Genomic DNA, 27,358 nt, shown 5'->3' on the forward strand with positions numbered 1-27,358 from the left:
CTTTCTCTTGTGATGACCACTGTTATGCAAAGAGATTTTACACCAATTTTACCACATAGTTTGATAAAGGAAGTTCTTATCTAGCGTCCAAAACGTCAAATACAACAGGGAAAGGTTTTGCAACTGAGTTATTAACGAAAGAGAAAGTCGATGAAGAGATTCGATCAATGCAGATAGGACATTTTGAAATGTTTATCTAGACTTGACCGCTTATTTAGTTTGCTTTCTACCTCGTTCGTTGCAGCTGTGTTGCAAAAAGTGCTCGTCTTAGGATTCACCTTGCGTTTTGTTTTGTTCTTAGTAGCAATTTAGGACAGTTTCTGTAAATAGACCACGCGCTAGTGAAAAGCACACCGTGGGCTTCATCGGTAGACATTTCGAAAGAGCAAATTATATTATTTCGCTATAGTGTTGCATACCGCTAAGATTGTTCTGTGTTTTTTTGTTTTCTAAAGAATTGTTTCTTCGTGAGAAAAGAGAGTTCGTATTTTTGTTATTTACTTTTTTTTTATCAATTCATTCGCTTGCTTTAATCTGCTTCAGATTACAAGGCACTCTAATTACTTGCTTATTTTACGATTTAAATATTATTAATAGTATTTTGAACGCACTCTTGCTCGTCAATTCGATTGGTGATCCTAGCTATCTATTATTTGTTTGTCGTGATTTAATTTTCTTCAGTGTGTGTTTTGAATAAATACAGGATCTGGTTAGTTACAAAGTTTGACAACAATTTTCGAGTCCACGTCGTGTAGGCCTCCTACAGTGTAGGCTCTGGAGATGCACTGGGAAAATTTAAAATTCGTTATGACCATTTTGGTGGTCGGTAGTTTTTAAGGAGCAACTACGATTCTACACAGTTCTTCTATAAACGATATGTCCAATTTACTTGCTTAACACTACTGCTTTCCAGCGCATTCGGGACACTGTATTATTGCGAGTTAAGAAGTCCAACAGGTGTATAGAATACATAAGGATATGTCCTACTGGAAACTGGATTTGACTCAAAACAAAACAATGAGTTGTTACTCAACTCCATAGTGCAGGATTAAATGCATTGATCTGAATTTTTAATATATTTAGTATTGCTAGGGCTATCGTTCACAACCCCCCAGCATGTGTGTCTAATTTATGTTCTATTTTGTTTCAGTTGAATGCAAAGCATTTAGTACGGTTCAATTTATTCAAGTTCTTTCATTTTTTCGGATTACGGACGGATGTTTGAACTGTGTTGACTGTGCAAATTATGTTTTAGAAATATTTCGTTACCTGCTTAAGACCCATGCAAAAAAAGGTGGTTTACAAGCAAAAATATCCATCTTAGTGCACCTCGGTGCAACTTTGTATGCGTGTGAGGTGTCAACTAATAGATTTAGTGTCAAAAATTTAAAAAAAAATCTTGATTCGAGATGAATGTCCATGGAATCGTTATAAATCAATATCGTTGTGCTCAGAAAACGAAGCTCTTTCAGATGATGTAGAAAAACTGGAATGTTTTTCGAAATGAAACAACCCAATTGCTTTGCTTGTACAAAGTTCTGTACATTCTAGGGTGAAAAGTGCCGTTTCTGTTCTCACCAGCGATAATTTTGAACTCTGACTGTAACTAACGGGATCAGTATGACAGTTGCCTCCAACCACTGCTGCGCACGCTATTGCTGCATGTTACAATATCATCACTTATTTTGGTCTCTAATAACACCTATATTGAATGATGTGAGGGCGCGTTTTTGGAGAAGTGACATCTTCGAATGACACGGAACATCACAATTTAATGGGATTTCTTGTGCTGAATACTTTATTACTTTTCCATAGAAATGAGGTAGGGGAAATGACGGCTTCGGCATGACAGACTATTTTCGGCAACCCAAATTTAAACACTATTTTCACTGGATTTTCTTACGAAAACACTTCACTGAATGCATGCAAACGATTATTTATGCTTTCAGCTTCAATTTGACTATATTTTTACCACTGAGAAAAAGCAATCTAGCAAGGTTTTCTTGAAATGAAACACACGCACAACAAATTGTAGCTGATTTCGAGTTGCCGATAATAGAACAGCAGATTTACATGCAGTTCAAATGGAACGGTTACCAAAGAAAAACTGGTTGCCGACAATACTCGCTCTCACTAGAGAAGATTGGAGCTTTGTAAAAGCGTTTCAAAACAGTTTTTGACAATTCTTTCGACTGAAATTATTGTTGCGATCAGGGCGTCACAATATCAGCTTCAATCGACCAAATCGATGCGACGAAGAGACTGCTGGCTTTCTTTTTCTGTTAAGCTGGGTTTAGACAGGGCAAGTCAATTGATCAAGTCAGTTGAATTCAACTGACTTGAACGCGAATTGAACGTGTAAACAATGCCATTCAATTGACTTGATCAACTCACTTGAATTGAAAAAAGTTGAACCAGGCTCAACTTTTCAAGCCAATTGAATTCAACTGAGTTGATCAAGTGACTTGCCTAGTCTAAACCCAGCTTTAAAGTCGAACAGCTTCGCAGCATTCTAGAACCTCAGTCGGCGTGCACAAACAAATATTCAATCGCTTGTCTCTCTTTCTCCCGTCGCTCCATTGGTCTTCCTTTCAAGCTTCGGTGAAACGGATGAGCGAAAGAGCGCTAGACTTTGATAGTTTTCTCTTTCATGAAACACATCAACAGAGGTTTCATGACGTATATGACGGAAAATGAAATAACACATTTAAAGCATTTCTCACGTGAAAACACTTGAAGATTACACGTAATATTTTTAATTTATCTTCCATCCATATATTTATCTAAAAAAAAAAGATCAAAAACGGGACATAACGCATTTTAAACAAATTGAAAGAGCGGTGATAGAGTGTTCGTGAAAGGGGATTGAAAGCCGTAATGAGGTTCGTTTAACTAGAAAATCGACGTTAGTTACATTGAAAGCGATGAGCAAAGCAACGACGAGAAGTTCCACAGCCAGCCTTTCCTTCTAAGCGTACTGCTTTTTTATTTTCGTTTCTTGCTGATAGTCTAGCTAGGCGTTATAGAAATGAAGCGTCGAACACGTATGTATGAGAGAGAAAAAACACGAGTTCATTTTAGAGCTTCGAAAATGTAGAGCCCTGGTTGCGATGCATACTCATTGTCTGAAGTTCGGTCGTTTTTGGAAGCAAACAACTGGAGATGTCCGTTGAAATAAAGCTGACGATTCAGCTTCGCACATGGCAGTGCGAAACCATCTATGGGAGGCTGTGGCTAAGGTTACTAACGTCTCTTTAAACTGTTCCCCTGCACGAGAAGAGTTTAATTCATTCGAGACGGGTTTCAAACTGTTTCATCATCGTCCCCCATTAGGTCAGTCGTCCTCCCTCACACACCATGGTCTTTAGGACCTTAAAGACTGCCTCTTGTCGAATGAAGTGGCGTGACTATACCAGTCATTTTCTTTCCAATGCCACATCAACTTAATCATGCTTATATCATATCGTATAAGTCAACCGCCCACAGGAAGTTGAGTACAGTTTGTTCTGTACTCCTGTCCTTGAACAATACCTCTCGGATTGAACCAACGACACCCATATCTTCCCTCAATTGTGCTCTTGCCGGGCACTCCACCAATAGATGATTAACATCTAAAACCGCACCGCATCCCTGGCAGTAGGCCACACTGCCGCTAAAACGAGGTCCATAAGTGAGCCGTGTATGACCAATCCTCAGCCGAGTCAGAACTTTCTGATCTCGAGAATTAGGAGCATCCTTCCACTCTTGTGTAGTATTCTTGATTCTACGCAGGAATGCATCACGGTTGTTATGCCAATACACATTCCATGCGTATCGCGAGGTCTGCTTCACCCAGTTGGTAGCGTCACTATAGAGCACCGGAGTGGCCTCTAGCTGAGCAAGACGACCCTGGTTAGCTAGTTTATCAGCAGCCTCATTCCCTGGTATACCTGCGTGTCCAGGTACCCATACAAAGGTTATGTTAGCGTACCGCTGCACTTCTAACAGCCAGGGGTGTCCAACCTGCTCATGCTCAAGGGTAGAGAGACAACTCGCAGAGTCAGATAATACAACGGCCTGAGATCCATTTGCTAGCCTACAAGCTTGCAGGAGAGCATAGGCCTCAGCTGAGAAGATACCACAGAGACCGGGTAACCGGCTGCAGCGGCTTAGGTCCTCCCCAGACACCCCATAACCAACTTCCTCTTAGATTAATGAGCCGTCCGTAAATAGCTTGGGCCTTCCCTCGTATGAGGCAGCGACCTCTCTAAATGCAGCTTTCGCCACATCAGAGCTGGCCCCCGCCCCGCACATAGCTTTAACCCTCCAATCAACTTTCGGGGCAGTAGCGTCCCATGCCCGTTGCCACAGCCTAGCTCGCTGGGCTAACGTGGGAAAATCTACTCCCGTCAAGTCGCTCCACCATTCTCTCGCCCTTGCAACCGTGGGCCTGTCATTGAGAATGGGATCCCTTTCTAGGAGCCTCAGTGCCTTGGTGGCCAGGTTTTCGGTGACAACATTCACCAAAGGAACTTTTCCATTCTCCACCAACAGAGAAGCTATCGGTGAAGACCTCAGCGCTCCCATCTATGGGAGGGAACCATCTATAACGGATGGAAAATCTATGTTCCTCAAGTTCAAATCAGAAGAATCGATGCTTAATTGTTTGTTGCACAACCGTGAACCATTATGCCGATGGGAAATCAGTGGAGGTACGTATGTCGCCTGCGGGGGGCACCGTTCAGTACGTCAGAGTGTACGACCTTCCTCCAGACGTCCCGGATAGCGATCTATTGTGGTGCTAGGGAAATACCGGTGAAGAATAGAAGGGGATCTTTTGTAGTAGATGGTCATTGTTTTCGATTGATCTTCACCACCGTGTTGTTTTTTTTTTTTTTTTCCCTTTGGTTTGTTTTTTCCGTCGATCTTGTTTTCCGTGCTGAGCACCAATGCTACCGACGTGCCAGTAAGGCAGCTCCCACACCTGGACCCTACCTATCGACCCATCAACTCATGAACCGGGGACCAACGGCTTTACTTCCCATCCACTACACCACCGGCGCCGATACCACCGTGTTGTGAGGGACACAAAAAAGAACATTCAACACGACTAATCAGCTATCCATGCTTTTAGCTCTGCCTTAAGTTGTCACCATTTCTCGTTGTCTTTTTTTCGGAGGGCAATATACATTGGTGGCAGTGAGATGGCGGGTGAAACAAAGTTCACCGTAGATAATATTGCCACGAGGTGTTTAAAGATTCGAGTAGATTTATTGGATGGAGAGGAACTTGATCAGGAGTTAGCCAGTAGGAAAATTTTCTTAACAGGTGATCAGTCGATGTCCCGACGAAGACGCGCGCTTCGTAAAGCGTTGAAGCAAGAAAGAGACCAAGAGGTAATGGGAAAAGATCTACACAACTCCCCTGTCGATGATCTCCAAATTTGCGAAGCAAAGCTCTGTAAGCTAGAAACTGTGTCATTCTTAGCCACTCATATTGCGCCAAAGTGTCAATCTATGTTGTTGCATTTGGCAAATCGGTTGTTAGTTCTAATTGAACATTCAGGAGAGGAGATTCAAATCATAGTGCAGGAACTTTTGCATAGAGTGTTAGGTCATCCTCACCATTACTATGGGGAGGATGAAAGGGTGTCATCATCAGATGAGGATCCACTGGTAGATGAAGAAGAAGAAGGACCAGGGGTTCTTGACCATGAAGAAGATTGGGAAAATGAAGTCGAAAATGAGGTTCGAAAGACGAAACGTGTGACTCAATCACAACCAGATGAGCCTCTAATAAAGATTACAGAAACCCAGCTTGATGATGAAGACATGCCGACCGTTGAGGATGTCTTCGCTAAGTGGGGGAGAGCCGAGGGGTCGGTTTTTGGAATTCCCGACTATGTGCAAAGGAGGAGCATAGTCGAGGACCAACTGATCAACCTCCTTTGTCTATTGCTGGCGATGCATATCATTACGCACAAGACAAGACCCGATTACTATTCTCATGGCTTGTTTTATTAGTCTTTGGACTATTTTCAATTTTCTCTGCTGTGGGCTTCGGTATCTGGGTCGTTTTGTTGCAAGACTCTGCGCGATCCCGGGCTTTATCTGGGATTATTATGCACCTGTGGTTTGTCCTTCATACACAAAGTTCCTCTTTGATCCTCCTGGGGATGACGATGAGGAAGAGATTGATGAACAGCCCTTACGGACCAATTCTGATGTATCTAATGCAAGCGTTAAACTGGACAGTACAGAGGAGGATGCCGATAGCCTCATGGGTTTTGGAGAGGATTCTGAGCCTTGCATTGCTATGATGCAAAACATAGTGCAAAGCGTTCCGCCTCTTGTAATGATCTTTTGCATTACGACTGGGACGAGGACGAGTTTTGCGGTGGCGAGCCTACTGATTTTAATTGCATTCGCGCGCGCGTTGATGCGATACTCCGCAGGCACCGGGGCCTCAGGTTCTGATTATCGCTCATTGACGACTTCCTCGACTCCAATCGTGCTCGGGTTTCTACTGTGTGGAGCGATTTGGGCGTCTGAACATGTTAACTATCCAATATTCGCTTTTTGCTTATCCATCAGTTTGGTCATTGGAATTTTGTTACTAGACCACATTCGTCAAGAATTGATACTAGAATATGTATCTAGTGGCGTTTTTTCCCGAAGGAGTGGCTACCAATGAAGGTAGTGAGGAAGACATAACTGGTCCACTAGTAGGAACTCTAGGTGACGAGAGAGTCGAAGTCATAGGTGTGACGGATTCAATTTCAATTCCAGAGTATTTGGTATTGTTATGCTTTGGAGCTTGAATTTTTTGCTTTTAGCGTTTTTGGAGGATCCTTATATCTCATAGCTGTAAGTAACAGCTAGCAGAATTTCAGTGTTTTGTTTCCTGCCCCCTCAGTAGGTTCCAATCACCCTGTTGTGCCTACGTCTCAGGGCAATTCTTTCAATGCACCAAAAAAAACAACTGGAACTTGAGTTGATGAACTTCTTCAAGCGCATAGGGGTGCCAGACAAAAGGGGTAGGGACTCGAGAGCGGCTAGGGATATTTTATATAGGATAGAAGATGAGCTTACATATCTTCGGTTATGTCAACAGGTTGACATGAACCGTCCGTCTCAGGTAAATTCGGGTGATTCAGCTTATACCTCGGGTAATACGGTCGTCAGTGGAAGCGTTTCGCTGAGAACAGGTCAACAATTTTCGAAACCCACCGTAGTACCACAGACAAACAGACATAACACATTGTGTATTTCTCACTGTAAAACATAGTCGCTAAAACATTACCGCCATCTGTTGAGTAAACTGTGGTGGGTAGTACGCTGAATAGATGGCGTTAGTGTGTAAACGTCAAACGCAAGGGAACTGACTATGCGCGCCACAGGTGACGGTACTACCAACTACGATACTTTTAAATTGACCGTTAAATGCTTGTTCGATGAACAACTTGCGAGTGTTATGTCTGTATGTCTGTGGTAGTACCGACAACGTGTACCGGTACAATTTCCAAAACGACTCACGTTTCATCGTCTTTCAGCTCAATATACCTGACCAATCCCCTCAGCAACCATAGCTTCCACATCGGCTATTTACTCTAATGTCTCCCGAATGAGCGGTCCTCTTCCAGGCACACATCTCCGCCGTAGCAACTCTGCCACCGTCGCCGCTTGTATCACCCATCGAAGCCCGGCGTCACTATTCGGCTAACCCTGCGAAAGGTAATTTCCATACTCAAAATCAGTACAATACTTAGATTGATTAAAGTTAAATCATTTTATGGTAATGTAATGCTTATACATAGATCGGATTTAAGTTTTCCTTAAAATTATACTGAGTCCGAATAACGGTGGGGAAATCTAATGTATACAAAGGTAAACAAATCGAAAGTCAAACCAAACGCGATGGCCCTTGATGATCGTTCAACTTTCTTTTTTTTGTCGAAGGTATGTGATTTGGAGAGAAAATTTCGCTATTTTATATTTTGTATTATGCTAATAATATAACAAAAGTTTTTCGCCAATGGAGTTGTTAAACTTCGAAAAAATATACCAATTATTATACATCATCTGATAGAGCTTCGCTTTATGTGCTCATCGTTTTATCGATCCTGTAGAAATTCATTTCGATTTTTAAATCGATTTAAATTTTTGATCGTTGACACTAAATCTATTCATTGACAGCTCACTCCCATACAAATTCCCACCAAGGGGCGCTAAAATTGTGAGTTTTACTAATGTAATCGTTCTTTTTTAAAATAGTTCCAGTATACCAAAATTGATGCAATTTTTGATTTCAGTTCCATTTTTAATGCAGATAACGAATATGTATTTACCTCAACACCCCTAAAAAAACCTAATTTCCGTCAGTATTCATGTGGTCAGCATATTCCGCTATGATGAAATACAAAACAAAGCAAGTTTTGTTCCGTGAATCCTGTTGGCAGGCTTAGGTATACCGGCAACGAAATCGCAGGATCTCCCAGAGGCCTAGTTTCGGGAACCAGCAAGTCACAGTCGCCAGTGATGAACGTCAGAGCGTCCACGATCCACAGTAGCAATACATCCGGCGATGCAGTCAACGGCAGTAGTGACAAGTGACCATAAACAATGGAAAGATAGCGGTAGGTTTTCTTCACGGTTTGTTCCGTAGGCGTGTATTTGCTGACCGTTGATTATTTATGCCTGTGAAATCAGCTGGGAATCCAGCCGAGCAAGGCATATTAACGCATTATCAGCCACTGTTGTATAGCAGCTGCAGCCCATCAGCTTGAAAATAACAGGAACCGCAGCAACCCAGACAGATTTGAGGAGAAATTTGCTTGCTCTACCACACGGTGGCTGCCTGTTTATTTGTTAGTTATCTCAATTATACGTATTTAAGGATCAAAATAAACAGCCTTCGATGTTTCCTCAAACTGCGTTTCCTAATCCTTTGAAAAAGAAAACAAAATCTAAATGACAACTGCTGGAAACAAGCAAACCAAGTTTAAACAAGGTTTGATATTTGCAGAACGGCTCAAATAAACATTTGAAATTAAATTCTCTCTCAATTGATTAATATTCCTTTTTTTCGAAAGAGCCAGCCTGTTCGTCAGATGAGGGTTTGATGTGCGTTCGGTGCTTAGTTGTGTTGTGTAAGGTAAGTGATCGGTTGCTTCTGAGTCCTCCTGAGGTCGATGGCCGACCCTGAGAATTAAAAGGTGAGCTAACCCATAAAAGAGGAGGGATGAAGCCCCCCCCAACAAACAATTTTAGCTGCAGCTTAGTTTATACAGGCAAAAATTAGCTGCATAAGGCAAATTTTGGCTGTATAAGCTAATCTACAGCTAAAATTGTTTGTTGGGCCCCCCTCCCCCCCCCCCCCGACGACCTCCGTGGCTTGACCAGGGGTTAGAGGTTTTTGAACGTAGCCCTTCTGGCTCGTTACTTTCATAGTCCAAGAGTTTGAATTTTTGCCATCAAAATCGAAAAGAAATATAAAATTAATTATAAAAGCATATACCGATAAATACCGATTTTTAAAAACATTTGATACCGATAAATTTGAAAGCAATCTGGCAACGCTGATGGCGGGAAACATGTTCATGCCAAGTTTGAATAATCCTTCTATTAAAATCATAGTCCCGAGCTGCTGAAGAACGAACGACACCGCACATTATGCAGATTATGATCGGATCTAATTCGGCTCTCCCACAGACTATTTAGAAGCAGCTAAAGCGCACTTAACGTTTGATATATGATCTGCGATTGTGATCATGTTATAACTTTAGCGCTTACGGAGATATACAAAATTCCTAACGTAGTGCATTTGTATCGAACAAACTGAAGTGAGGCAAATCAATCGATTCTACAAATAACCCAACCTGTTAATTTATACTTGAACGCATAAATGAATTTATAAAGCTTCATCGAATTTACTAGTCAGACGAACATACAACACAATCTCAACTATGCCTTTATAAACGAATGTGAATCAAATGCATTGCCTACACAATAATGTTCTGAATTCTTCTGCGCAAGCTTTGAGTCTTCCCGATTCAACTCATTTGTTTGATGAGAATAGCAGTATTTTAACAGCTTCAAAATATCATTTAGTCCAATATGTAGTCCATTTTTCCTGTAGTCCCATCAGTTTTCATACAAAATTGCCCGGAAAACAAATACCTTAATTTCGTAGCTTCATAATTTACACATTAAAAGATGGCAATTTGTTCTGAAAAAAATCGATAAACTATAGTGGACTGCCTAAAGTAAACACACGCACATTAAATACTAATGTTATTAGTAGTTTATCATCAAGTGTTAGTTAACATTTAAATTAATCGATATCAACTTTTGTTTACCTAGTTTCATCACAGATGCTCATGTTCTTTATAACACTAAAAAAAATATGCTCAAACTTCCGTATCGGAGCACAGCTGCTGCGCTGCCGCCGTCTCCTCCGTTTTAAACGGACATCAAGTACATTACCCATTTCACTAGACCCAATAGTTTAGAACGATGATAAGACGTTTTGTTTTTTGTTTGTCCTAACGTACAGCTTCTGTTACCGGTACCGGTCAACTCCAGTCGTCCTCGTTGGTGATGTTTCACGATACGCTGTACGGTAGCAGCGGGTTGAAGTTTAGCAGATCCGTCTCACCGGTTGCGTTCCGGTAGCCCCACGATTTCATCGCGGTGACACAACTGTCTTGGATCACTTTCACCTAAATAGAGCACATACATGGATTAGTTGTATTAATTAAAAACGGTTAAAGAAGAAACAAACCTCTTCGAAGGTGAGATCCTTCGTCCAGTGAAACGGTGCCGATTTGGAGTCTCGGAACGTGGAACTCACTCCGCCGATGTCCAGCTTGGTGTGCGTGTCCAGGAACGATTCGACGGCCGGATCAAATGGAAGGCCGTAGAATTTGAGGATTTCTTTGGTCATTTTGTACGGGTTCAGGGACAGATCCTCGTATCGGATTGCTCTGTGGAAAAGAAGGGTTGAAATCGCCATTAACCTTAGCAGTAGTTGATTAACTGGATACAGAAATAGCCCCATGCTGACAATGAAGCGAATTACAATCAACGAACAGAGTCATTTTGCTAATTTCACTTCATCAGCGCTGTTACTGACGTATGTGTACATAAGAAGCTGCGCTCGGTTGGAACTTCCAGTCAGTATGTAACTAAGAAACATCGATAATGACTGTATGGATTTCAACCTCCGATGGCCTCGTTCCCAGCTATCGTTAGTTTTGATCTTATATTTTAACCTTTTGCTTTCGCTTTTTTCCTCCTGTAGCAATTTTTTTTTTGCACAATAATTCATCGCTAATAATTGAACTTTGAAAGCGAATTTCCTAATCATCAAACAGATGCGATTGGTACGTCAAAATGGTAAAATCACGATTCAGAGAGGAAGCGCGGCTGAGATACACGCATATAGGGAAACGAGATTATCCGCAAGCGTGGAGAGATAGTTTTTTTTGCAATGAGCTAAATTAATAGGTTGCAATGTTGCGGATGGGGGAACTCCACTTGGTGATTATAATGCCGGTGAATGCCTAACTGTCCCATGTACATAGGGAATTTTATAGAACATGGGACAGTTATGCGTCCACCGGCAGTATAGTTGTCGTAAGTCATGATGAAGTAAATTTCAGCCAATACTGGCATTGTGAACCGGCTGAGAGCTTCTAGCTGGCTGTTACCGGAGTAGAACTGTGATAACGAAGTCATTGTAGCAATTTCGATGAAGATAGTCAATTGCCGTGGACCCCCGGTAATGTGAACAGTTTTTAATTTGAACCCCGGTAATCTGCACACAGTGCAAACTAAAATGAATCAAATGTGCTTCGCTATAATAATTCCTTGAAAAGTAATAGCACATTTTTTTGATATTTGTAAATAACTTCATATGTTTATAAGGGAAAATGGGGCAAGTGAAAACAGAAACACTACCTATAGGATTGAAGTTTTGGTTAAGTAAACTTACTACACGAAACGAAAATCAATTATTTTATCCATGTGTTTCACTTATACATTTTTGCCAAAACCTCAGCCTTATACATTCCATAAGACAAACCACATAGGTCCTATAAGAATGCATAAATGGTATGTGTGACCACTTATACATTTCATTTTACACATGGATCTTCATTAACTTTTTGCAAGGCGTCTGCTTATTAGTTGACTTATACATTTTATGAATAATCATCAATTAATCATTTTGTTCGACCATTTTCCACAGAGATGGCGCTGTTCCGCTGGTAGGAAGTGATAAAAATCCCTTTCGCTTTCGGTGCATATTCAGGTCAAAAAAAGTGAACGACAACGTAAAGAAATTAATCAGGGACTTTGTAGTTCAGTTTTTTTTCCCGGAAATTATTGTTGAACAAGCTACAATTAAATAAAAATGATTTTTCCCCATACAGTTTTACCTGATTTACTACCAGCTCCCAGCGAGCCAAAAAATTCAAATTTGAGAGCGAAAATTTGCTCTCACGACCTCAATCTCTCATCATGCTATGTATTTTGATGACACTCGATTTGTGATTTTCCTTTCACAGATTACAAAGTAGAGTACCTGACACTACAAAACATGTCTGGTACCTCTATATATGCATTTGCTTTAACGTTTGAAGTCCCTCCTTGTTTACATATTCTGCGTAAAAGATACTTTATGCCCCGCCCTATATAATACATAAAATTCGGCGGGAAATTCTGTGAGGGTGAGCTATTTTGTGTGCAGAATGTGTAAAAAAGGAGGGATCCAGATCTCACACAAGGACATTCTCTGCTTGATCGTCAAGCAGTTCAGTTCGGTGTTAGCTAGGTCTCTCGAGTTGTTTGAAAAGTTCGTGGCGATAGTGTTCGCGCTCTCTTTCGCGGTTTGTCGTGCGTGTGTGTGTGTCCCAAAATGGGGAAGCATCGGTCGCGAAGCCCGGCGAAGGTCCAGAACCCCGGTGAAGGAAGCTCTGGTGTGCCTACCTCGAACAGGTTTGCTGTTCTCCCCATGGATGGGAATATCCAGCCAGCTGTGTTGGAAAAACGCAGCAAGAAGAGGAAGAAGAATCGAGACCAGTCCGATGTCACTGCGACAAACGCCAGCGACATCGGTGATTTCGGCGACGCCATCGGCTACGGAAAATTCTGCCGGCCCGAGTGCGGCAAAAGTGAAGCTGGTAGTGAAAAATGCCCATCTTAATGAGCTCATCGCAGATCTAGCGACGCTGGCCGTTAAAGCTGAATACAAGTTGGGCACAGTCGGCACCAAGGTGGTGCTCCGTACCAAAGCGGAGTATGACTTGGTCGTCGCCCACCTGAGAACTTCCAAGGTGGAATTCTTCACCCACGACATTCCCGGTGAGAAGCCATTCAAGGTCGTCATTAGGGGCCTACCAAACTTCGACCCGAAGTTTATCAAAGCTGAAATCAGAGACCGGTACAAGCTGGCCCCAAGTGCTGTCTATCGGATGCCAAGGAAGAACGAAAATGTGAAGGCGTATCCGGATAGCCTTTTCCTGGTTCACTTCCAGAAGGGAACGGTGAGGCTCAACGCGCTGAAAGCCAACCGCTCCATCAATTCCATCATCGTCCGCTGGGAGCTATACCGTGGCGGCCATCGTGATGTGACTCAGTGCCAACGGTGTCTGAACTTCGGACACGGCACCCGCAACTGCAACATTAAGCCACGTTGTGGCAACTGCGCTCAAGACCACGCCACTTCAGACTGCCCTGCGGATGGAGCCGTGGCGTTAAAATGCGCCAACTGTGGTGGTGCTCACCAAGGTTCCGAAAGACAGTGCTCCAAACGCGAGGACTTCAAACGCATCCGAAAACAGGCGGCAACTAACAACCAACCAGGACGTAAGAAGGACAAAGTCCCGGCATTTCGGACGGAGGATTTCCCGCCTCTTCGTGCTCCTCAGCAAAGGCAAGCGAATTCGCGGGTGCATTCCGCTCAAGCAACTTCTGGTTCTTCTGCAGGACAAAGCTCTCCACCCCCCCTGGATTCTGGAGACAATCAACAGCTCAACCAAATAATCCCGATCTGTTCTCAGCGGATGAATTGATGGAGATTTTCATCAACCTGACCGGTGCTCTACGTAAGTGCCGCAATAAGCCCGAACAAATCCAAGTGCTCGGTAAGTTCATCATCCAGTATGGTGTCTAAACCGCTAACCATCACTACCTGGAACGCTTGCTCTGTAAGAGCAAAACAGATTGAACTTGCCGACTTCCTCCGCAAGCATAGCATCGACGTGGGTCTTCTAACCGAAACCCACCTAAAGTCCGGTGACAGCTTCTGATTGCCTGACCACAACATTATCCGGCTTGATCGCACCAGCTCCAGGGGGGGTGGTGTAGCGGTCATCGTCAGAAAGGGAATCAAGTTTTGCACTCTGCCCCACATCCGCACCTCTATCATCGAGGCCATTAGTGTGGAGGTGGAATCACCAACTGGAAACGTCCGGTTCATCGCTGTTTACTGCCCACGCCAGTGTACCACAAGCAACGGATTAGGAATCCAATTCAAGAAGGACCTGACCGCCATCACCCGTACTAGCTCCCGATTCAACGTTGGGGGTGACCTGAATGCCCGCCATGAAGCTTGGCGGAACTACCAGAGGAACCGGAACGGATGTCTATTGTTCGACCACGCACTGTGCAATTTCCGGACGAACCAACTTTCATCTCTCCGGCGGGAAATCCCTCCACGCTGGACTTTTTCCTGTCAAACATCAGACTATCCAAGCCGGAGGTGCACAACGATCTCAGCTCCGACCACCAACCGGTGGTGACTGAAGTCGGTGTCAACGTGGTTCCTGCTAGAAGCTGCCGGCGTAAAGACTACCACCATGTCAACTGGATGCAGTACGGACGAATGGTGGACAGCAACATCGATGAAAATCCACTGCTCGACACCGTAGATGACATCGACCGGGCGTTGGAAGGACTCCAACAGGCCATATCCGAGGCTGACGAGACATGCGTTCGACAAGTTCCTGTGAGGGGTAAGTTTGTTGCTATTGATTCCCACACCCAATTATTGATTCGATTGAGAAATGTGCGTAGACGCCAGTTTCAGAGGACTGGAGACCTGGGCAAAAAACGTGATATGGCCGATCTGAACAGGCAGATTGCTTCCAGAATGGACTCACTCCGAAATGAAAGTTTCGGGCGTGTTGTCCAAAATCTGGACGACCGCTCCAGACCATTCTGGAAGGTAGCCAAGGTCCTGAAAACTCATCCCAAACCCGTTCCACCTCTCAGAGTCGAAAATGATGACGATCAGCTTTTAATCACCCCACAGGAGAAAGCAAATGCGATCGGCAAGCATGTCGCTTCATCGCATTTGCTTGGCTCGACTATCCAAAGTCCGCTCGATGATCAGGTTGCGCAATGCGTTCAAAACCTTGATGCCTCCCCTTGTGGCGTGCCTCCGGCGGATATGATTACAATACAACAGATTTGCTCAGCGCTGAAATGCACCAAGAACATGAAGGCTCCCGGGTTTGACGGTATATTCAAATTGATCTTGAAGAGACTCAGGATGAAAGTGCAGTCTCTTCTAACCGCTATCTTCAACAGATGCTTGGAACTGCACTACTTTCCAAGCATCTGGAAAGTAGCAAAAATCATACCAATCCGCAAACCCGGTAAGGATCCAACATTGTCTTCAAGCTACAGACCAATCAGCCTCCTTTCAGCGCTGCACAAATTGTTCGAGAAACTCATTCTCAATCGTTTGCTCAAGTTTGTCGAGGAAAATAACATTCTCCTTCCGGAACAATTTGGATTCAGAAAGGGGCATTCCACCAATCACCAGCTAGTACGGGTGATGAATAACATTCGAAGTAACAAAGCTGTATCCAAGTCCACAGCCATGGCCTTGTTAGACGTTGAAAAGGCGTTTGACAATGTTTGGCATAACGGACTTGTGTACAAGCTTTGTAACTTCAACTTTCCATTACATCTGGTTAAAATCACCCGTAACTACCTCCAGCAAAGGTCGTTTAAGGTATCGTTGAATGGTTGTCTTTCCGACACGTTTTCCATCCCAGCAGGAGTCCCGCAAGGCAGTCTGCTGGGCCCCTAGCTTTACAGCATTTACACTTCCGACATTCCTCCCCTTGGAGACGGTTGCGTGTTTTTCCTGTTCGCAGATGATACCGCAATAGCCGTCAAAGGACGGATGCCTCGCGAAATAACGAACAAACTTCAACGATGCCTTAACGCCTTTACTGATTACGCCACCACGTGGAAAATCAAAATCAATGCCTCCAAAACACAAGCGATCATGTTCCTCCATCGGCAATCGCCCAAACTGAAACCGGCTCCATCTTGTACTGTAATCATGGATGGCACAAGGGTTGAGTGGTCTGCCGAAGTTACCTATCTCGCATGTAGAGAAAACAGTAGTCAAGTGTTCTACCTTGGTTAGGTGTCTGTTTCCGCTGATTTGCCGCAGATCCCGCCTCTCAAGGGTGAACAAACTGGCCGTCTACAAACAAATCATAGCACCTGCGATCCTCTACGCTGCTCCGGTGTGGGAATCATGTGCACAGACTCACAGGAACAAAATCCAGGTCGCTCAGAATAGAGTGCTGAGGATGGTACATGATCGTCCTTTTGACACTAGAATAACAAATTTACATGAAGAGGCAGGCATTGCCAAAATAGATTCCAAAATTAACGAAATTAAGACTAAATTTGCAGAAAAATTTAATTTATCAGAACATGCTTTGATAAGCAATTTTTATATAGTAGATTAGGTGTATATAGTAGTTGTAGGTTAGTTATAGTTGTAAATAGTAGTTGTAAGTAGTCTCCTTTTTCAAATTTAAAACAAACCAATCCCACCAAGGTAGTCATTCTTAAAACAGGCCTGATAGGACTAGGAACTGTAATTAATAATAATTGAAATTTCAAAGGAACTAAAGTTGACAAGATGCGTCTGTGTCACTTGATAAGTAATACATGTAAATCACACAACATTTAAAGTCAAAAGTGAAAAAAAAAGTCCCACACAAGGACACGAAACGCCGTCAAATTGAACTCCAGATAGTGTCCACAAACGGAGAAATGTCACTGGAAACAATATTTCCCCGTGTGGGTCCGAACGAGAGTCTTCAGGTTGAATACATTGTTTTCCGTAGTATGAACAGTTAAACGGCTTCGGTGAAGAATTTACCAACGAGTGACGGCTGACATCTTCATCGTTTCGAAACGAACGCGAACTCAAATCTTGAAACGAATCCTGGAATATGTGCGTCTTCATGTGGGTTTTCAGGTTATTAGATTTGGTGAACGTTTTCTGGCAGATCTGACTTGTTATTATTGTGCCGATTCACGTGATCTCCCATATCGTCTACATTCATGAAGACTTTGATACAGCCGGTACGGATGTTGAACTTGTGATCTGCACAGTAAATCTGGACGTGTTGGATGATGAAATTACGTTCGATAGACCTTGCAGACGAGTGGGTGTTGGATTATTCTTCTCGTTGAAAAGCTTTGGAAAATTGCGTAAGCAATGAACGTTCGTTCGAGTGGATCCTAACGTGAATCTAAAATCGAAAGCCTTAAGTATGTTTCACAGTTTTCACACTTGTACAACTTCTGTCCCGAATGAACCAGCATGTCCTGAAAAAGGTTTCAATCACCAGTATTACATCTGCAACGAAATGAACTTAAAGAACATCCACCGAATCAACAAAAAAAACAATTCCTTTTCAGAGCTTTGTGGTGCACTGTTAGCTTTGCAGCTGTCTAGAACTTCTGATATATTTTTTCCTTGTCGGGTATTCCCTTTTCAAGTGTTAGTCTAGATTTATTTGTAAAAAAAAAGCAACTGATATCTACACACTACGATTTTGTTTCCGTTCTCGGTAAATTTTACAGAAATCAGAACAGCTGAACGTTCGGTAAAACTTTGGCCTTCATTTTAAGGCTATTGAATTTGAAAATAATATCAAAACATTTTCAACCTTTTTTAAATGATCAAAAACAAATGACATGATTTAGTGGAGATTTTGTTTCAAAGTAGCTGAAAAGCAATTGAATTAAATTGCAAAAAATTTCCCGAATAGCTCAGCTGTTCAGATTTTGGTAAAAATTAACGAAGTCGTCAATAATTTCTAAGTGTGTACACCTTGAATTATTTCGATGTAGCAGTAGTACCACCGATGTAGCTACACCTCAAAAACGAAAACAACGTAACTAACATCGAGATTCTAGGAGCATACTACACTAGCTTAAATTAATAGAAACAACATAAGTGTGTAAGCACTTCAATAGATTCTAGAGGTCACACGCTTTGAAAGCACCATCCAAATCAAGGCGAAGAAGTGACACACGGAAATGATCCGACCGACAAAGCAAAATGGTTTCGGGGCTTCTTTTACCAAATTGCTTCACACTTCTATCGGCTCTCCATCATAGGACGTAGTCTGGCATACGTAGAGACGGCATGGCCAATCTGGAGAGATTGTTGTTAAACACGGATTGATTCCTTTCACTTTCGCATCGCTGCGCATTGGCATGTGCGTGCTGGGAATAGGTAATAATACTTGACTGGTACCCTACCCTTCAGCTTGGAGCTTTTATTTTTTCTGTTGTTGTCTATTGAGCGATGCTTTCCGCTGAAGCGGATATCCAACCACACCGGTCGATCGACCGGCACTACGGGGGCATTCAGAGTCATCAGATAGCATCGTCATGTACCTTTTGGTAGGAGATTTACTTTTACAGTTGGTGGGAGGCGTTGGAGTTTTAAATACCATTTCCAGATGCCGGTGCCTAGTTATGTGCATGATTTTAATGATAGACGATGTGGGCGAGCCGTGATGGATGCTAATGGAATGATAATTTGCTGTTTCGCTTCTTTACACTCTAGGACTCTGATTGGAATTTTTAATGCCATTCATCAATCTATGTTGGGTTCGTGATGCAATGTCTGGAACGACGACAACGAGCAACATGTCGGGAGAAAGTGCTATAATTGAGACGTGCAGGGCGTTTCAATCAGGCTTCAAATGGTAATGTTGCTTGAATCGAAAAAAAAAAAACAAAATCTGTGCGGTCGACATATGAAGTAGGAATCTATTAACAATGCGTTTTAGTCACAGAGCACAGCGGTATGTTAAATTGACTACTTATACACATTAGGGGGGTTCAAAATATCGATTTTGCACCACCAAGCTCAATCGATTTCAAATCAGTTCCTGATAATTCTACCAAAATTTGCATTCAATTGGATGCGAGCTCATACTGTATAGGCCGTTTGTAATTTTCAAATACTAGCTGGAGCAGGGTTTTGAATATAAAATTACACGTCTAAGGTGAAAGTTAATGCTTTTCCGTTGATAGTGACTCCACACATGTTCGAACCACACCCAAATTCAAAATGCACCAATATCAACAAGCATTGCAAATTAGCAAAATGGAAAGTATTGAAATTTTGACCATATTCGTAAATTCAATATAATTGTATAATTATAATAATTCTACTACTGAAATGACAACTTCAATTCTAAGATTTCAAGTTCAGGGAAGGCCTGCCGAAGGACAAGGAAGTCGTACTGAAGTTCAGGAAAGTCTAGCCGTAGTTCAAGAAAGGCCTACCGAACTTCAGGGAGGTATTGCCGAAGTTCAGGGAAGTCCTGCCGAAGTTCAGAGAAATCCTTAAGCACTTGTGAAACAACTTGTGAAAATCGAGGATCAATTTGGTTTAAAAAAAACTTTATTTAGCAATGGCAAAGGTGGGTGATTTCTAAAATAGTTCAATTAATCTAATTTTCATAAAAAAATATCTAGACACACATCATAAATAGGTTGAAATTTTCACAGAATATCTTCAAATACTTGGGAAACAACTTGAGAAAATTGAGGATCAATTTGGTTTAAAAATACTTTATATATCAAGGGCAAATGTGAATGTTTTATTAAATAGTTAAAGATATATGCAGTTGAATTTATCTAATTATCTTTCAAAATATTTCGAATTTCTAAAATTGTTCAATTGATCTCATCCTAAATTGTTACGCTGCTCCTTTTCAGTTTCGAAACTTTCACCTAATGGCTGGTTTGCTTCGGAAGGTCCTGGAGGGGATCCTGTTTCGCTATGTGGTATGCCTGTTGAAATTCTTCGTCATTCAGCTGCACTATTTCCCTTTCGAGGAGCCTTCTTTTTTCCACCACCTGGATACTGTTTATGCACAGATGCATGCAAAAGCCAGTTGATTGCTTAGGAAAACGAAATCTAATGCTTGGGGTTGCGTTACAAAAAATGGTATATATTGAAATAATACATTTGCACTGACCATTATTTCATTTTTACGGATAATCATTGGAGGCTATTCGTTCAATGAGGCCGATGAAGCACTCCTCGTATTTCCAGACCGAAATTCGAGCCAAATTCAGTACTTAATCTAGTTAACTGCATCACTTTAGTCTGGGTCCCATCTCATTGCTCTATTCTGGGTAACGAGAAAGCGGACTCGTTGGCTAAAGTGGGCGCTATGGAAGGTTCAATTACCCGTCAGCAAATCCTCACCAACTGGCAACAAAACTGGAATGAGAGTGATCTGGGAAGATAGTTACATTCTATTCTCCCACAGGTGTCGAACAAGCCGTGGTTCAAAGGATTGGACATGAGCCGTGACTTTACACTCGTCATGTCGAGGCTCATGTCCAATCACTGCTCGTTAGACTCGCATTTCTTTCGAATCGGGCTCGCAGGCAGCAATTTGTGCGTTTGTGGTAGTGGTTATCACGAGATCGACCACGTGATTTGGTTATGCACCCTCCATTGTGTTGCTAGAACCGAGTTATCCGCATCCCTCAGGGCCCGAGGAAAACAACCTATGCGGCCCGTTAGAGACATCTTGGCGAGCCGAGATCTCGACTATTGCAATTTAATTTATGTGTTTTTAAGACGGATAGATCTGAGGATTTAGTAGTTAGTGTCATCTTGTGTTCTCCCAAGTTGTTTGCTGCCCATCGGTGTACCCCCATGTTTGTCTTTTTCATCAGAGTGTCGCTTAGTTCGAGATCAAGAGCACATTGCTCTCCAAACCTTGTGTTCACAATCCCTACCCTGCCATTCATTTGTTACAATTTGTTACCCCTAACCTCGAGATAGCCGCGAGTAATCGGCCTCCGCTTTACTAACGTTAGTTTTAATTAATTTTGTAATCTAATCAATGAATATCGGCTCCGCAAAGCTACGGCAAATGAGCCTGGAAAAATAAACGCATTATAAAAAATAAATAAATAATACATTTTACAGGAATATTGTCTTCGGGGGAAATGCTCCTATCAATATTTTGAAACTATCTACGGAAGTCAAATATGACTTTTCATACTAAATACTTGTGTAATTGATGAGCAAATTTAGCCACCACTATGATTGTGGTCCTAAAATTGAACCTAGAAAATGTTTTTCAGAAAATTTAAACAATAAATCAATCTTGTAAAACTTTCTAGAAATAGCAATTATAATTTTTATGTTTTGCACGGAAGAGTTTTTTTTTTCGATTGAGCGATGCGATATTTTAAAGATCAGTATTTCAATGAATTAAAACTGAAATGTACACTAGACTTATGCAAATTTTTAAATTTTTGCTCCACAATGCTCAAGCGGTCTCAAATTGGGTCCTGAAATTCCAACATTTAAAATCATTTACTAAGAAACTGACTTGGCACAAACCTTATGAGGTTTATATGGAAATTACTATGGGAAAACCAAATTTTTGGTTCATATCTACATATCTCATAATTCGCCATTTCGCTCTGCTTGTAGGAAATTTTCACAGCTACAACTTTGATTAAAACCACTTTTAGATCAAATGTAAGGAACAAAAGTTATTAATGATTCGAGTCACTGATGTCGTATGGCTATGCTTAATCAACTGTTTCTGGCGCGAAGAATAAAGCACAAAACTCATACTATGTACAGGACCATGGGGGGTATACAGTTTCGTCACTATATGGGCGAGGATATCCCAGGTAGTCACCAGGACCAGGACTGGCAAATCAAGACCAACAATTGAAATGGCCTCAACTCAATTTTGTAAACAAACCTTATAAGGCCATTTTCTCGCCAACCGAAACATACATTCGCAAACCTAAAACACAATCTGGTAGGCGAGAATTTATCCTACCTGTTCATTTTGTTGGTCTACGTTGGCGGACTTTGGTTCACGACAAAATGGCCTTACAAGGTGTGTTTAAAAAATGGACTTGAGGCCTTTTCAATTGTTGGTCTTGAAATGTCATTTTCAATTAAAGATCTCACGCGATATTTACAGCTATACTTCTGTCACTATCATCGGATGAGAAAACAATGATAGAGATTGTCTTCAAAATTTCATCGAATTTTTTGTCATGACAGAACGTGACAGTGTTGTGATCATCGTAATTACTAGCTTATTTATAGCTATTAAAGTAACTTGTACCGATGTATCTGAGAGTCATTCTTGACAGTAAACTTAACTGGAATTCACATATAGAGCCGTTTGTTAATAAGGCAATAAATGTCTCTGATCACTCCTTCCTTCTGAAGGGAAATAAAGCCGTTGGTCCTCGGTTCATGAGTTGATGGGTCGATAGGTAGGGTCCAGGTGTGGGAGCTGCCTCCCTGGTGTCGGTAGCATTGGTGCTCAGCATGGAAAACAATATCGACGAAAAACAAATCAAGGCAATAAATGCTCTTTGGATAAGTAAGACAACTTTTGGTAGGAAATGGGGCCTAAAACCAAAAATGATCCACTGGATTTACTTGACGATTGGTTTGGTGGCCGAAAAGTAATGAAAAATCGGACCAGGAGAAGCTGGCGAGACTGGAAAGACTTGCTTTTTTAAGCTCCTTATTTGTTCCAAATTCAAAATAAATTACATTTTATTTTAACCTAGGTGCTCCAGTTACTACAGTAACTTACCAGCCTTAATTGTTATGATTTATACTGCAAAGACTTGCTACTCTCTCAATAACTGGTGCGATGAACAGCACACCGAGTATGGCACTAGATGCTCTACTTTATCTCCTTCCGTTGCATCAATTTATCCAATTAGAAGCTGAAAGGAGTGCTTTAAGGGCAACCTGGTCTATACAAGGTGTGGAGATCTAGCCCTGACGTATGTGTTGGTAGAGGGAAAAATGTAAATTTTGCGGGGGACGATGGTGACGACGTCATAACACTCGCAAGGAAATTTTCAAAATAAGAAGTAAAACAAATCGTAGCTATTTTTGCATGATGATTTTGCTTGATTGTATTCTTTTGTAAAGTCGCCGCGAAATATCAGCTGACAATTTTTATTTTATGATAACACCTTACTTGAAAACAGGCGAAAACTCACAAACAGACTGCTTTTTCATGGTATACAGTGTGATAATTCAATAATCAATAAATTATCTCAACATTTAGTGGCAGACCATTCATAAATTTTGGTAACATACATAAATTCTATAATCCATATTATTTTTGCTATGCAAGCGTCGATCAAAACAAACGCTATGACGTCACTACAAGGGTGATTGAGTGCTTGAAAGAAACGAATCGTGCGAAGCGGAATGAAAGCCGAGTAAAAAACGAAGTGCACCAATACATTCAGGCCTACAATTCCACACCTTGTATAGACCAGGTTGCTTTAAGGGTTCAACGAACAAAGTACAGTCAAGATTCCTATAGTACGGTTAATAGGGACCGCACTATAGGAACCGGCATTAACGAATACACGTAACATATGGGATTAGAGCTAATTGGGGACAAACTCTTATTGTAGGGTAATTTGAAGAGATAACTTCCTGGTGTCTTCTGAAAAGTTATTAAACAGAATATTTGCCACCTTTTGGGAACATTTAGCATCCGGAACGTCAAGAGCCTGATCCTCCGGAAGACCCGGAACATCCGTAAAAGTGGTCAATTCATGAAACTAATCCTAGAGGTCCGCGGTTTTTTCGAAACCGCTCATAGACGTCTTATCAGAATGAATTCGGAGTTGTGACCTGAATATGAACCCAGAGGACCACGGGATGGTCCACCGGAAGATCCGGAACATCCGTAAAAGTGGTCAATTCATGAATCTGATTCTAGAGCTCCGCGGTTTTTTCGAAACCACTCCTAGGCAACTTATCAGAATGAATTAGAAATTGTGACTGGAATATGGATACTGGAGACCACGGGATGGTCCACCGGAAGATCCGGAACATCCGTAAAAGTGGTCAATTCATAAATCTGATCCTAGAGTTCCGCGGTTTTTTTTTTGAAACCACTCCTAGACATCTTATCAGAATGAATTCGGAGTTGTGACTGGAATATGGACACTGGAGACCACGGGATGGTCCACCGGAAGATCCGGAACATCCGTAAAAGTGGTCAATTCATGAATGTGATCCTAGAGCTCAGCGGATTTTTCGAAATCAGTATTAGACATGTTATCAGAATGAATTTGAAATTGTGAGTGGAATATGGACACTGGAGACCACGGGATGGTCCACCGGAAGATCCGGAACATCCGTAAAAGTGGTCAATTCATGAATCTGATCCTAGAGCTCAGTGGATTTTTCAAAACCACTCCTAGACATCTTATCAGAATGAATTTGAAATTGTGACTGGAATATGGATACTGGAGACCACGGGATGGTCCACCGGAAGATCCGGAACATCCGTAAAAGTGGTCAATTCATGAATCTGGTCCTAGAGCTCAGCAGGTTTTTCGAAATCACTCCTAGACGTCTTATCAGAATGAATTCGAAATTGTGAGTGGAATATGGACCCAGGGGACCACGGGATAGTCCACCGGAAGATCTGGAACATCCGTAAAAGTGGTCAATTCATGAATCTGATCCTAGAGCTCAGCAGATTTTTCGAAACCTCTCATTGACGACTATTTAGAATGAATTTGGAGTTGTGACTGTAATATGAACCCTGGGGACCACGTTATGGTCCTCCGGCAGATTCGAAACATCCTTAAAAGTGGTAAATCCACGAAACTGATCCTAGAGCTCCGCGGTTTTTTCGAAATCTCTTAAAGACGTCCTATTAGAATGTTATGAGTTGTGACCGGAATATTAATCGTAGAAAACCGGTTCACCGGAAGATCCGGAAGATCCGTAAAAGTGTTCAATTCATGAAACTGATCCAATTTTTTTTCAAAACAGCTTATTGACGTCTTATCATTATGAATTGGGAGTTGTGTTCGGAAAATTGACCATAGGGACCACGGAATGGCCTTCCAAAGGATCCGGATCATCCGTTAAAATGGTTCATTCATAAAACTGATCCTAGAGCTTTTTCGATTTTTAAAAACCCCTCATAGATGTCGTATCAGAACAAAATGGGAGTTGTGACCGGAAAAAGAACCCTTGGTTCCACGAGATGGTCTACCAGGAAGATCCGGAACTGCCGTAAAAGTGTTTAATTCATGAAAGTGAGCCTAGAGCTCCACATTTTTTTTATCAAAACTACGCATTGGCGTCTAATTAATTCATTTGTAGTCATTGCCAGAAAATTAACCCTGGGGACCAGCGGACCCTCCGAAAGATCCGAAACATCCATAAAAGTTAACAATTCGTGAAACTGATCCTAGGGCTCGGTGTTTTTTTATTCGAAAACACTCATAGACGTCTTATAAATATGAATTCGTAGTTGTGATCGGAAAATAGACCCTTGAGACCATGGAATCATAGACGTCTCATCAGAATAAATTTGGAGTTGTTACTGGAAAATGGGTCCATGGGATGGTGTTCCGGAATATCCAGAACGTCCGTTAAAATGTTTTATTCATGGAATTGATCTCAGCACTGTGTGGTTTTCTTAGAACCGCTCATTGGTATGATTTTTCTATATATTTTCATGGATGATTTCTAGGTGGTATTTAAGCATTTTAGTAGCATCTAGGCACTTTTAACTGATTTTTTGAAGATTATTCATTGGATTTCTTGGACTTCTTTCTTTTGACTTCTTGTAGATTTTTCTTTGGAGTTACAAGTTAACGATAGACTATCTTTTATGTTGTTATAGTTGTCATACGTTTTGTTTATCACATCAAAATGTATAAGTGAGTGTTTGAGTGTCTTTTAAAACAAATGAAAAATATAAAAAAAATTTCACATATTTGTAAAACATGTTACACAAACTATACAAAAACTCCATAGCATATCAAAGGTTATACCGTAAGCTACAAAATAGAACTAATGTTTCCAATTGGTAAATAGTGCAGAAGGTAAATTTAATCATTATATTCTTCTTTCAAAGTTACCTACATTTTACGGTACCTTCTTTTAGTGTCCACGTTACCAATTTTGTCGATTTTTTAAACCAATTGTACACGCTAGAAACGAGATTCTAAATTATTGCACATATTTTTTGATTTTTGAATAACAAAATACAAGATCGCACTATACACATGGCCACAATCTTTACAATCACAAGGGATCGGATGTAAAGTTTATCAATCATCTACTTAGAAAAATACTTACCTGGTATAGGGGTTACCGTGATCATCTACTTAGAAAGGTGAAGGGAACCCATACTACTTATAACCATCTAAATATTGAAGAGACCATTGGATTGTGCACTTTTTGGAGAATTTGATATTTTTTTTAGCAATTGAAATAGTAAACATATTTAACAGATTGCACTATGGTATACTTTACGTCCATTTACTGGTCACAACTCTGAATTAAGGGTTTCGAAAAAAAAAACCGCAGAGCTCTAGGACATTTTCAAGCATTTACCACTTTTACGGATGTTCAGGATCTTCCAAAGGACCATCCCGTAGTCTCCAGAGTCCATATTCCAAACACAACTCCGATTTCATTCTGATACGATGTTTATGACTGGTTTCAAATACACCACGGAGTTCTAGGATCGGTTTCATGAATCGATCACTTTTCGGATGTTCCGGATCTTTTAGTAAACCATCCCGTGACCCCCAGCATCCATTTTCTGGTCACAACTCCTAATTCATATTGATAAGACGTCTATGAGTGGTTTCGAAAAAACCGTGGAGCTCTAGGATCAATTTCAATTATGGACCAGTCTATGAGTGGGTTCGAATTAAGCGCGGAGCTCTAGAATCTGTTTCGTGAATTGACCACTTTTACGGATGTTCCGGATCTTCCGGAAGACCATAGCATAGTCCCCAGAGTCCATATTCCATTCAAAACTCTGAATTCATTCTGATAAGACGCCTATAAGTGGTTTCGACAAAACCACGGAGTTCTAGGATCGGTTTCATGAATTGACAACTTTAACAGATGTTTCGGATCTTCCAGTGAACTATCCCGTGGTCCCCAGTATCCATATTCAGGTCACAACTCCGAATTCATTCTGATGAGATGTCTATAAGTTGTTTCGAAAAAACCGCGG

The 27,358-nt window shown here is 41.5% G+C and overlaps 1 protein-coding gene and 1 long non-coding RNA gene across 2 annotated transcripts in view; both read right to left on the minus strand.

The window, feature by feature from the left end:
• Positions 1 to 3,148: 3,148 nt before the first annotated feature.
• LOC135703825 (uncharacterized) lies at positions 3,149 to 4,858 on the minus strand. Its single transcript, XR_010517759.1, has 2 exons — positions 3,859 to 4,858; positions 3,149 to 3,825 (listed from the first exon to the last, which is right to left on the minus strand). It is a non-coding gene; the product is annotated as an uncharacterized LOC135703825 (long non-coding RNA).
• A 4,497-nt stretch (positions 4,859 to 9,355) lies between these two features.
• LOC135703879 (carbohydrate sulfotransferase 5) overlaps positions 9,356 to 27,358 on the minus strand; it is a 95,325-nt gene continuing 77,322 nt past the window's right edge. Inside the window, exons 4-5 of the mRNA XM_065225241.1 lie at positions 10,762 to 10,963; positions 9,356 to 10,699 (exon numbers count right to left, since the gene is read on the minus strand). Coding sequence (XP_065081313.1) covers positions 10,583 to 10,699; positions 10,762 to 10,963 — 319 coding nt within the window. The 3' untranslated portion in view covers positions 9,356 to 10,582. The remainder of the gene's footprint in view (positions 10,700 to 10,761; positions 10,964 to 27,358) is intronic.

The sequence above is a fragment of the Ochlerotatus camptorhynchus genome, unplaced genomic scaffold (genome assembly GCF_037179485.1).
Source record: "Ochlerotatus camptorhynchus isolate MF236.1 unplaced genomic scaffold, CSIRO-AGI_Acam_v1.1 ptg000222l, whole genome shotgun sequence".
NCBI classification, from domain to species: Eukaryota; Metazoa; Arthropoda; class Insecta; order Diptera; family Culicidae; genus Ochlerotatus; species Ochlerotatus camptorhynchus.